Below are 12,794 nucleotides of genomic sequence, written 5' to 3'. Positions count from 1 at the left end.
AACATGGTTATAAAATCAAAGACATAACATGGCGTCGAATGTGTGATAAATTCCCTAACCACGAAAGCAGCAAAGCACACAGGGAGTGCTACTTAAAATGGAAAACCTTACAACCATCTGTAATGGCAGCTGTCCCTGGGGGAATAGACAACCAGCTGAAGAAGCTCATACAAACAGAAATAGACAAAAATAGAGCTATTCTGAAGAGGATACTAGATGTAACCTTGTTCTTGGCCGCTTGAAATTTACCCTTTAGGGGGAAAACAAAAGACTTGGGGGACATTCATAATGGCAACTTCTTGGGCACCCTTGAGCTCCTGTCCCATTATGACCCACTACTCAACGAACATCTACAAAAAGTCAGAGACAAAAAAACAGGAACAAGATTGACACACTATTTAAGCTCAGATATTCAGAACGAATTTATTGAGTTATGTGGAAAACGAGTGTTAAGTAGTATTCTTAAGGAAAGGGAGGAATCAGTCTATTATTCAGTCATTTGCGATGCTACTCCTGATATTTCACATACAGAGCAAAATGTATTACTCTTACGATATGTAGGTTTTGATCAAGAAAACAAGAAAAGGGAGGCTGTTGAAAGGTTTTTGGAGTTTAAAGATTTTCACAAAAAAACAGGAAGTGAGATTGCAGACATGATTGTAAATGTGCTTAACAGTCATGGCATAGATCTGAATGACTGCAGGGGCCAAGGCTATGATAATGGGGCAAACATGTCTGGAAAAATCACGGGGGTTCAAGCCCAATTATTAAAAAAGAATAAGCTGGCTACTTTTTCCCCTTGTGCGTCTCATACTCTGAACCTTGTTGGTGTGCATGCAGCTCAATCAAGTCCAGAGGTTACCAACTTTTTTGGCTTTGTCAATCGCCTTTATGCACTTGTTAGTGCCAGCCCAGAGCGATGGGCCATCTATAAGGCAAAAACGGGTTGCACTTTACATCGTCTGTCAAACACTCGGTGGAGTGCAAGGGTTAAGGCTGTTCAACCTATAGCCAAGCACCTGCCCAGTGTCCTAGCAGCTCTTGATGCCATCCTCTCAACTGCAGTCTGACACCAGAGGCTCGGTCTGAAGCCAGCGGCCTAAAAAAGTATTTTGAAACTTTTGATATGTTTTTCTGTTGACTGTTTGGGTCAAAGTTCTGCAAGCCATTGACAAAAGGAATGTTATTCTCCAGTCAGGGAAATTAACTCTTGAGACAGAGGCAGAAAATATCAGAGCTTTGCAGGAGGAGATGCAACATCTGAGGGATGAATGGGAGAGTTTCTTTTCTGAAGCATCACTTGTTGCCCAACAGATGAGCATTAACCCTCTATTCAGGTCAGGATTCAGCCGCCAGAGGAAAAGAAAACGGTTTCACGATGAGACAGAGGTAGAGGGAGCAAGGGAGCACAGTGCAGACACCATATTCAGAAACACTGTGTTTCTTCCCATGATGGACCACATAATCAGTGACTTAATACCAGGTTTGCCACAACAGCTGAGATCTTGGATCAGTTTTCTGTAGTTGTAAAAATGGGTCAGTTACGTGATGATCAAATCCATTCTGTATGTCAGCCATTGATTTCAAAATACAACACTGATCTGACTTGTGAATTTGAAGATGAAGTCAGACACCTCAACTCTGTATATAGGGCCACTTTCCCAGGGTGTCTGTCACCAATTGATCTGCTCAACAGCATTTACAAGATGCAGCTGCAGAGTATTTTTGGGCAAGTCTGCATAGTTTTGCGAATATTTTGCACACTGCCTGTGACCGTTGCTGGCGGCGAGAGAGCATTTAGTAAGCTGAAACTGATCAAAAATTATCTGAGGTCTGCTATGTTGCAAGATAGACTTTGTCACCTTGCCATACTATCCATTGAAAGCAAACTGGCAAGAAAGCTGAACTTTGATGATTTGATGCATGATTTTGCCAGCAGAAAGGCACGCCGCTGGGCCATTATAAAGTGATGTTGAACATAACTTTGTTAGACCTGGATAACAAACTTGTTAGACCTGGATAACAAACAGTTGATGTCTGTTTCAGTACTTGTTTAGTCCTGGACTGGTTTAGGCCTGGCATTACTCCTGGTGTGTCTTGATTTTGAGCCCTTTTGGGCTAGCTAGTTTTATTCCTGGACTGATTTAATTATGGGTTAGAGCTGATGTTTCCTGATTCAGCAGTTTGACCCAGCTAAAGCTTGTTCATGTAAAGTATGTCAATTTGTGTACATTATGTTCTGTTGTGCTTGCAATTGCAATTGAGATAATAAATGTTCTCCCTTTTATGTAAAGAAGTACATATTTCTATATTTTTTTCTTGTTTTTGTAGGCTTTGTACTCATCTTTAGACATTTTAACTATGCAATGTGCTAAGTATTTTTTTGAAAGTGTACTGGGCATGTTTATTGGGTTAAATTTTATCTGTAAAAAATGTAGGGGGCCCAGAAATTTTGGTTTCCATAGGGCCCAGAATTTCTGGCGGCACCCCTGCCTCCAGCACCCTGGAGAGGGTATAGAGCTGGTCCAGTGTTCCACGACCAGGACGAAAACCACACTGTTCCTCCTGAATCCAAGGTTTGCTATTAGGGGTGGGAATCTCTAGGCACCTCACGATTCGATTACGATTCAGAGGGCTGCGATTCGATGCTAAAGCGATTTATCGATTATCTGAATCTATTTTTGTGTGTGTGTGTGTGTGTGACTATAAATACGTTGCTTTAAAAGTACCAAGTAATGACCCATAAAGTATTAACGAAAATAATATTTTATTAACATTGCAAAAACATAAAATGGACTTCAAACAAACATCCTCCTGTTATGTGCAATATAATCTTTCAAAAAATAAAAATAAACATTTTGCAGTAGCAAAATAGGCCACAATGAAATTGTGCAAATGTGTGGAAGTGCAAATGTGCTTAGCTAAATCAAATGTGCAAGTTCTTATTTAAGAACAGGAGCTGGTCTACATGTTCAGATGCAAGTGTGCTCCGCTGTGCTGTTACTATATCTCCTGCCGTAGAAAAGACTCTCTCTGCAGAGACACTGGTGCCAGGAATACACAAGTATCTTTTGGCCAACTTGGAAATCAGAGGAAACATCATCTGATTCTTACTCCACCAGCTAAGAGGGTCCTCGAAGAAGTTACCAAGTACCGTAGTGCTCCATCACTACGGTACTTGGTAACTTCTTCCTCAGCTCTGGTATAAGCAGACATGGGCTGCTGCTGGACTCTAGCATCAGTAATGGTCTGCCCCAGCAGATTCTCTAGCAGAACTCTCACCTCTTGCTGTAGGTTAACACAATGAGAAGAACAGGTAAACACAAAAGCCTTACATTTTTAAATCATTATCTTCAATCCGAACAAAATTGTCAAAACACAAATGTACTTGTTCTATGCAATATAAAAACATTGTATTATTACAGAATTATTTTGTTATTATAATAATAATAATAATTAAATCATAAGTCATAAGCCCAGAGTAACATTTTACATGAATAAAAAAAGCAGAATTACCTCTAGTGATGCAGCCTCAGCAATCACTCTTCCATACATCTCCCCTCTCTCCTCCTCAGAAAGAAAAGGCAGGCCCTTGAATCGCGGGTCCAGAGCAGAAGCTGTGAAAGGAGTGTTTCTCTCTTGCTCGCTTTTGTATCTCTTGCTGAGGTCCCCACTGATGGCTTGCTTTATCTCCCGGACCATTGTTGACTCTCCAATACTGTCCTACGTGTCCTGGATGAGTTGAGCTTGCAAAGGAGCAATAAAACAGATGGTGGGGCTGCTCTCCTCTGACTTGAGAATAGTTGCATCGTTCATTGGCTTTAGGGCCTTGATAATATCCTCTGCATTTGAGATGTCTGCTTCACTGAGCTGTGCAGATGTCAGACTCTCCTCTACTTACCTGAGGAGACAGAAAGGCAGCAGAGACTGCAGGCTGTTGCTCCAGAAACCTGTCAACCATCTCATTCGCACTATTCCACCTGGTACTCACATCTGTTTTCAGCTTGTGTTTCGGCAGACCAAGTAGAATCGGCTTCTCTTCAAGCTGGTGTTTTGCAGTGGTACTGCGGTGAAAATACCTAGTATTGCGTCTCACCCTGCCTAGTAGCCTTGACACAGTGGGCAACTTGAGCACCCGCTGAGAGGCCAGGTTTAGCGTGTGGGGATAGCACTTCACGTGTAGGAAATTAAACAGTTCAGCAGCAACTGCCATGTTGGATGCGTTATCAGTAACTAAAACTAAATCTCTTTTAGTGATCTGCCATTCCTCTGCTACATTCCTTTTTTAACAGCTCAGCCATATTTGCACCCGTGTGGCTCTCATTCACTACTCTTGTCTGGAGCACATGAGACGCTAGCTGCCACTCATCTGTAATAAAATGCGCAATTACGGTGACATAAGATTCTGTGGCAATGGATGTCCACGCATCACATGTTTTCAGCTATCCTACCCGCTTTCTTCAGTGATTCCATGATTTCGGTTTTGGTCTTGTTGTAGAGTGTGGGGATCGCTGTGTCTGTAAAATATCTCCGAGATGGGACGTTGTATCTCGGCTCCAAAGTGTGCAACATAGCGCGAAAGTCCTGTGCCCGGTTGCATAAAGCACCTCAAGTTTTTCCCTTAAGTATGATAGGTAAAAGACCTGGGTGTTACATTAGACTGCAACCTGTCTTTTGAAAAGCATATTTCATATGTTACAAAAACAGCCTTTTTCCACCTTAGAAACATTGCTAAGCTACGTAATATGCTATCAGTCTCTGATGCAGAAAAGTTAGTTCATGCATTCATGACCTCGAGACTAGATTACTGTAATGCTTTATTAGCCGGTTGTCCTGCATCTTCAATAAACAAGCTACAGTTAGTCCAAAATGCAATCGCTAGAGTTCTTACTAGATCAAGAAAATATGACCATATAACACCGATTCTATCATCACTTCATTGGTTACCTATAAAGCTCCGTATTAATTACAAGGTATTGCTTTTGACTTATAAAGCTCTAAATGGTTTAGCTCCAGTCTATTTAACGGATCTTCTATCGCCCTATAATCAGTGTTGGGGGTAACGTGCGTTACGTAATAATATGACTTTTCTGGAGTAACGAGTAAAGTAATGCATTACTTTATAAATTTACACATTAATATTTGAGTTACTTTTTAATAAAATTAATGCGAGTTACTTTTCAGTTTAATTAACTTGCATAAAAAAAAAAAAAAAGGTAGGCTACTATATTAAAATGAACGTAGTGACGTAGAACACGTGTGCGCCCTGCGCTGGAACAAACGCTAGTCAGAAACGGAGATGGCAGGCCAGATTACATTACTGCGATGGAAGTATGCTCATTATTTTGAAATCGTCGAAGAAAAGGAGAAGGGAATAATCGTTAAGTGTAAACTATGTGTTGGTGAAAAGCTCTTGTCAACTGCAAAAAACACCACATCAAATAAAAAAATAAAACATCTGCACGCAAAGCACAGCACTGCAGAGTTGGAAGAGAGAGCGCCGCCGAATGATACCTGCACCCCGCCTCAAGCTAAACAACAAAAGCTTGATTTCAGTTCATCATCATCATCATCATCATCATCACCAGCTAAAACAATTAGTTCCACTGAACTCAACAAATTGGTTGCTGCTTTTACTGTTGAGGAGATGCAGCCGCTGTCCATTGTGGAGGCGCCCACATTTAGAAATATCATCAGCAAAATCTCTGTGACAGGGAAAAGGCTGGGAGCCGTGCTGCCCGATCGTAGCTTTTTGGACAATGCATATATGGAAATGGAGACCGAACTAAAGAAAACTTTTGCCGATTTGGAATATGTTTCAACCACTGCAGATCTATGGACTGCTCAGAATATTACAGTACACTGGATAGATCCTGCTACTCTGCATCGCAAAAAAGCTGCAATCGCCTGCAGACATTGACAATACTTTTTTTTTTGCATTGTATTGCAGAAGTGATCTGACTTTGTGCATAAAATAATTTTGTTTTGAGGACACTTAATAGAAAGCTGACATATCTGTTTAATTGGTGATGTTGTTTGTTCAAGTATCATCTTATTATCCTCTAATAAGTTAAAGGTTCTCTAAGCGATCCTGGGTGACATCACTTCTTGTTGACGTTCGAACTATTGTCAAACAAAACGGAGGCTAGCTAGACCCTCCCTCCTCCTCATCCGCACACTAACCCCCCAAACCACACCCCCAAACCCTTCTTGTCGGTCATTGGCTGGAACAGTTTGTTATGTTTCGTGGAGCGGGTCGCCGCAGTTTGTTTTTGTTGCTGTTTGTGGAGCCTGGGCTGTCTACAGAGATCGCGTTTCTTTACAGTGTGTTCAGGGGACAGGCAGCCAGCGGATAGTGAGGAGATGTTTGCTGTATGTGACAAAAAATGTTTTGGCCTAAAAAACGCGTGACATCGCTTAGAGCACCTTTAATAAAACATTTTAAATGTTTGAGATATGTCTTTTACCCTAATATAACTTATTTCATAATGGCAATTTGCTAGTATTACACTCCTTATTATTACAATGGATAGTGAATTCACTTTATATAGTCTACCCACACAAAAAGCACAAAAGTAAAAAACACATTACTTTCCATAATCTGTCATGTGTATTGATATTTTATATAGCATGCATAGCTCTGGGATCAGGAAGTTCTCCGAATATAATATTATTCTATATTATTATTCAATATATATGTGTTTTTTAAAAGAACATCAAGGTGCTTATATAGGCTGTTGTTGAATATATTACTGCTTTAAACACTAGTACAATAACTTCTCAGTCGAAAAAACACCTGTAAGACCTGAAAGAGATCAAGCCTCAGCCAGGTAAGAAAAAGAAATGCAAACGTAACGTAACACATTACTTTCCATAAAAAGTAACTAAGTAACGCAATTAGTTACTTTTTTTGGGAGTAACTAAATATTGTAATGCATTACTTTTAAAAGTAACTTTCCCCAACACTGCCTATAATCCATCGGGCTCTTTGAGATCACTAAATTCGAGGCTTCTGGTCATTCCTAGGATATCCAGATCCACCAAAGGAGGGAGGGCATTTTCACATTTAGCTCCGAATCTCTGGAATAGCCTTCCTGATATTGTTCGTTGCTCAGACTCGTTCTCCCAGTTTAAAACTAGACTAAAGACGCATCTATTTAGCCAGGCATTCATATACATTTTTTATCTTACAGTTACTGTAAATTCGGCCTCTAATTCATAAACGCCAGAGGAGAACTGGCCCCGACTGAGCCTGGGTTCTCCCAAGGTTTTTTTTCTCCATTGGGTCATCTGATGGAGTTTTAGGACACCATGGGGTCACTTGATGGAGTTTTTCGGTTCCTTGCCACTGTTGCCTTTGGCTTGCTCAGTTGGGGATATTCAAATTAAATGACCAATCATACCACTGATCAGCTCTACCAAACTTGGATCTCTTTTTACAGTAATAAACAAACACTGTTAAGTTGTTTTGATTGATACTGTGAAGCAGCTTTGATACAATCTATATTGTGAAAAGCGCTATATAAATATATTTGACTTGACTTGACTTGACTTAAGGGGCGATTTCCCCTTACCTAAGAGAATAATTTAAGGGTGTTGCACATAATCTCTTAAACGGTTCTCTTAGGTAAGGGAAACATTTAAGTGTTTCACGACAGCGATCCTGGATTCACATTATAAAAGTCTGTTGTTGCCATAGATACGCAAAACACTAACATGATGGCATATCACGTGTCAGTCCAGTGACGCTATCACGCAACACCGCTTTAGCTCTGAAAGTGGCGGACCAGTTTTTGTTGTTCACCGTCTCCTGCTTTGGCATTTGTTTAGGTTTTGTGAATGCACTTCTGGCTCTATGTCTCGAAATACAGCTGAGTATATTTCCATAGCATACCTGTTTTCTTCTGTCAAGATTCCTTTTAAAACACAGAATCAGCTCGTTCTCCTGTGAATTTTTTTCTTCACGGGTCGGCCACACACTCTCCGTGCACGTACTGACTTAACATTGTGATAGTCTACATGCGAGTCGCATGTAATGACAGACAGACAGCGTCTAGTTTGTTAGCGATGTCAAATATTGTGCGTCGATCAAATCGGTATTCTTGCAACAATTTTTCATCGGTAAGTTGGTCCAAAGGGTTCTCCCTATTCCTAAAAATTCTTCTTGGCACATAATGATCTTCAGCTGGTTACATAAATTCAGCCATGTCGTCTTATTTTTGTCCGCGTTACTCTTATGGTTACGATTTCCAAACGGAAATGACCGTTAAGAGGTTTTATGCAACACTTAACACTTTTTAAGGGATCACTTGAGTGAAAAAACAGCATTTAAGGGAAATTCTAAGTTTTTTTGACGTTTCACTTAAAGAAACACTTAAGGTTTTTTTTCTGCAACAGCCTTAGGTTTAACGGAAACATAAGGGTGAACTTAAGGGAAAATTACACTTAAGGTGCTTTATGCAACCGGGCACTGGTTCTCAACAACTGAATATGGACGCAAATCCTTGGCAATAAAAGTTGCGATTGATTGTGTAATGCGCTTTGCCCTTTCCGAGCCGGATGGAAGCTTTGACAATGTTGTTTTGCTCGATGGTCCTCTGTTTGGCAGCAACAAACGGTACAGCCGAGTGCTTTTCCTCCTCTGGGTGGAAAAGTGTCATATGGCTTCTCATGTTTGTAGTGTTTCCGAAATATTTTAGTTTATTTCTACACAGCTTACAAATAGTGTGGCTCTTGTCCAGCTCCTTTCCCCCTTGAACTTCATAGAAGCCAAAATATGTCCACACGTCAGGTTTTAGCGAGGAGGGTGTTTGAATTTTGTGCTCAGCCATTGCATCTCTTTTTGTTATGTGCACGCCACAGACGGTTCGGGCACTGCACTTCCGCGCTTCAGAGTTCCGTCTTTTGCGTTCCGTCAATATTACGTTATATTATATATACACGTCTGCATCGCGATGCATCTAAGAATCGATTTTTTTCCCCCCACCCCTATTTACTATCGGCCGAATTCTCCTCTCTAGTACCCTGGCGTAGCCAAGACAGCCCCAGAAAATCCAGAGATTTGAGGTTCTCAGGGCGGATCTCATCCACCCCCGGTGCCTTGCCACGAGGAGCTTTTTAACTACCTCTGTAATTTCAGCTTGGGTGATGGACGAGTCCACCCCCGAGCGCTTGGCCTCTCGGCCTCTACGATCCCTCCAGCAGGTGGTGAGCCCACAGGAGGGCGGTCCCACGTCACTCTTTGGGGCTGAGCCTGGCAGAGCCCAGGCAATTGCTTTGGTCCCCAATCCCGGGCCTGGCTCCTGGAAGAGCTGAACCCAGGGATGCCCTTCACATTCAACCCAAGGGCCAGCTCTTCTGCCAGGGAGTAACGTAGGAGTGCAGGACCACCACCTTTTGTCCAGCCTTTTTCTTGGTTGCTGTTATAATCAGAAACGCACATCATTGCTTTTTAAAAGAGGCCAAGTCTAATGGTAAAGATTACCATTTTGTGGAATATGCTTGTAGTTTACTTGTTCCAATGTTAGTGGGTGGTGGCTCTGACATTAAAAATGAATAAAGGAACTATGAAATTATTAAAATACAAACAAATATATTGTAATAAGTGATAGAAACATTTAACATCATTTAACATGGCCACCACTTAGGCATTACTTTTCTGCTGCTTTTTGCTAGCCCTCTCTCATGGCCTATGCACACTTTGAGGTGTTCCCTGACGTTTTAATTAAACTTTCAAATTCCGCATATACTTCGACTATAAGCTCTTGCTCTGCTCTGCTCGGAGAAAAACTCTGCGCACTCTTTGGCCATGGGATATGTATTGATAGAAATATTAATCAGCAATTGGCTGCTCACCATTTTAAACCAACACATGAACGCACAGTTACGCAGTTATCTCAGATAACTAAATCCAGCGATACCTATCATAAACAATAGGTGTGTTTAAAGAAGCTATTTAACATGATTAGCACGATGATATCATCTTGGATGTGCCATCTGATCTCGGATGTATTTAGCGACGTACTAAGAACAGACCCCTGGCTTCTTGCAGCTTTGTAACCGTTCGGTCAGGCAAGACAAGAAGTCTTCCAAACACCTCACATGCTGAGTTTCACTTGTTTTGCATAATTTAATGAGCTGGAGTTTCGTAAATTGCATTTGTTCTTGTTTCGCCTCCAGTGCCTTGAATGTTGGGGTGCTGTGGTTGAAGTGCCTGACAAGCTGCCCAGCTGCCCAGCTGTAATAATAACCTGATGCACAAACACATTAAAACTGTCATTAACCACCAGCTAAAGTGTATGCGCAAAACAGGCTACTGAGTCCCATCCGGGAGAGTTTGCTGCCACAATGTTTGTGAATTATTGTAAATGCATGCAAACACTTTCCCAGTTAATCATCAATTAGTTAAGCTGTAAGGTTGTCAGCTGTGTGTTGCCATTAAACTGGTGTTAACTTGTATTTGTCTTTTTTCGCTTTAGACTTAATGCTGCTGAAAGAGGAGAGTCAAGAACTGAATAATATGGAAGATGAACATCATGATTTCAAGACTGGAGAGAAATTGACAAAGATGGAAAAGACTCACTCACAAAAAAGAGCCCAGAAGACCAAACCTAACAGTTATTTCACTTGCCTGGAATGTGGAAAAAGTTTCAGTCAAAAACGAAGCCTTGAATCCCACATGGTAGTTCACACTGGAGAGAAGCCTTTCACATGCCAACAGTGTGGAAAGAGTTTCACCCAAATGCAAAGCCTTGAAGCCCACATGAAAATTCACACTGGAGAGAGTCCTTTCACCTGTCAACAGTGTGGAAAGCGTTTCAATCAAAAACAAAGCCTTAATGTCCACATGAGAATTCACACTGGAGAGAGTCCTTTCACCTGTCAACAGTGTGGAAAGCGTTTCAATCAAAAACAAAACCTTAATGTCCACATGAAACTTCACACTGGAGAGAGTCCTTTCACCTGCCAACAGTGTGGAAAGAGTTTCAATCAAAAACAAAACCTTAATGTCCACATGAGAATTCACACTGGAGAGAGTCCTTTCACCTGCCAACAGTGTGGAAAGAGTTTCTATCAAAAACAAAGTCTTAAAGACCACATGAGAGTTCACACTGGAGAAAAGCCTTTCACCTGCCAACAGTGTGGAAAGAGTTTCAATCAAAAACACAACCTTAATGTCCACATGAAACTTCACACTGGAGAGAGTCCTTTCACCTGCCAACAGTGTGGAAAGAGTTTCAATCAAAAACAAAACCTTAATGTCCACATGAGAATTCACACTGGAGAGAGTCCTTTTACCTGCCAAGAGTGTGGAAAGAGTTTCACTCAAAAACAAAGTCTTAAAGACCACATGAGAGTTCACACTGGAGAAAAGCCTTTCACATGCCAACAGTGTGGAAAGAGTTTCACTCAAAAACACAACCTTAATACCCACATGAGAATTCACACTGGAGAAAAGCTTTACAACAGTTGAAAATATTAGGTTTCACATTATCATTCAGGCCATCCTTAAAAATATTCTTGTTTGCCGTAACCTGACCAACCCTGTCAATTTAGGACCGATCCAATTATTTATTTATCTTTACCATTTTAGTCCGATCGACTTGCCGGTTATAAACTTGCATTAAGACAGACCGATTTTTTTATTTTTTTTTAACTCTTCAAACAACTAATACAAATGCAATAAAATAATATTAATTATACTTTAGTAAGTATTGTAAATAAAATTGCCTAGGCCTAGGCTACACACTTTCTACGTAGGCTATGTTCTTTTAAAAAAAAAAATTAAAACCCGTGGTGTCATCTATGATTGTTTACACCATTGGTTTACGCATGTCACACTATGGCCTGTACGTTCGCTTCATTTCATTCACTGTCAGTGGTTCACGCTTAGTAATGATGGCTGCAGTAAATAAAATGTTCGTGTTCACCGTTCAAAGTCATACAGGTTCGCCATAATACAGGTCCTTCTCAAAAAATTAGCATATTGTGATAAAGTTCATTATTTTCCATAATGTAATGATACAAATTAAACTTTCATATATTTTAGATTCATTGCACACCAACTGAAATATTTCAGGTCTTTTATTGTTTTAATACTGATGATTTTGGCATACAGCTCATGAAAACCCAAAATTCCTGTCTAAAAAAATTAGCATATTTCATCCGACCAATAAAAGAAGTGTTTTTAATGCAAAAAAAAAGTCAATCTTCAAATAATTATGTTCAGTTATGCACTCAATAGTCAATACTTGGTTGGGAATCCTTTTGCAGAAATGACTGCTTCAATGCGGCGTGGCATGGAGGCAATCAGCCTGTGGCACTGCTGAGGTGTTATGGAGGCCCAGGATGCTTCGATAGCGGCCTTAAGCTCATCCAGAGTGTTGGGTCTTGCGTCTCTCAACTTTCTCTTCACAATATCCCACAGATTCTCTATGGGGTTCAGGTCAGGAGAGTTGGCAGGCCAATTGAGCACAGTAATACCATGGTCAGTAAACCATTTACCAGTGGTTTTGGCACTGTGAGCAGGTGCCAGGTCGTGCTGAAAAAAGAAATCTTCATCTCCATAAAGCTTTTCAGCAGATGGAAGCATGAAGTGCTCCAAAATCTCCTGATAGCTAGCTGCTTTGACCCTGCCCTTGATAAAACACAGTGCACCAACACCAACAGCTGACATGGCACCCCAGACCATCACTGACTGTGGGTACTTGACACTGGACTTCAGGCATTTTGGCATTTCCTTCTCCCCAGTCTTCCTCCAGACTCTGGCACCTTGATTTCCGAATGACATGCAA

General features: G+C 40.9%; 1 protein-coding gene across 3 annotated transcripts in view; it reads left to right on the top strand.

The window, feature by feature from the left end:
* LOC130102432 (gastrula zinc finger protein XlCGF8.2DB-like) overlaps window positions 1-11,631 on the top strand; it is a 221,028-nt gene extending 209,397 nt beyond the window's left edge. For 2 of the 3 annotated variants that reach the window (XM_056268459.1, XM_056268458.1), the window contains exon 3: window positions 10,479-11,631. In XM_056268459.1, the coding sequence (XP_056124434.1) occupies window positions 10,479-11,473 (995 nt within the window). In that variant the 3' untranslated portion in view covers window positions 11,474-11,631. The remainder of the gene's footprint in view (window positions 1-10,478) is intronic. The other variant, XM_056268460.1, reaches the window with a different exon arrangement.
* Window positions 11,632-12,794: the final 1,163 nt, after the last annotated feature.

Source organism: Rhinichthys klamathensis, unplaced genomic scaffold (assembly GCF_029890125.1).
Source record: "Rhinichthys klamathensis goyatoka isolate OS25496 unplaced genomic scaffold, OSU_Roscu_1.1 h1tg000272l_1, whole genome shotgun sequence".
NCBI lineage: Eukaryota > Metazoa > Chordata > Actinopteri > Cypriniformes > Leuciscidae > Rhinichthys > Rhinichthys klamathensis.
The sequence above is the reverse complement of the archived record's forward strand: the minus strand, read 5'-3'. Positions and strand labels throughout refer to the sequence as shown.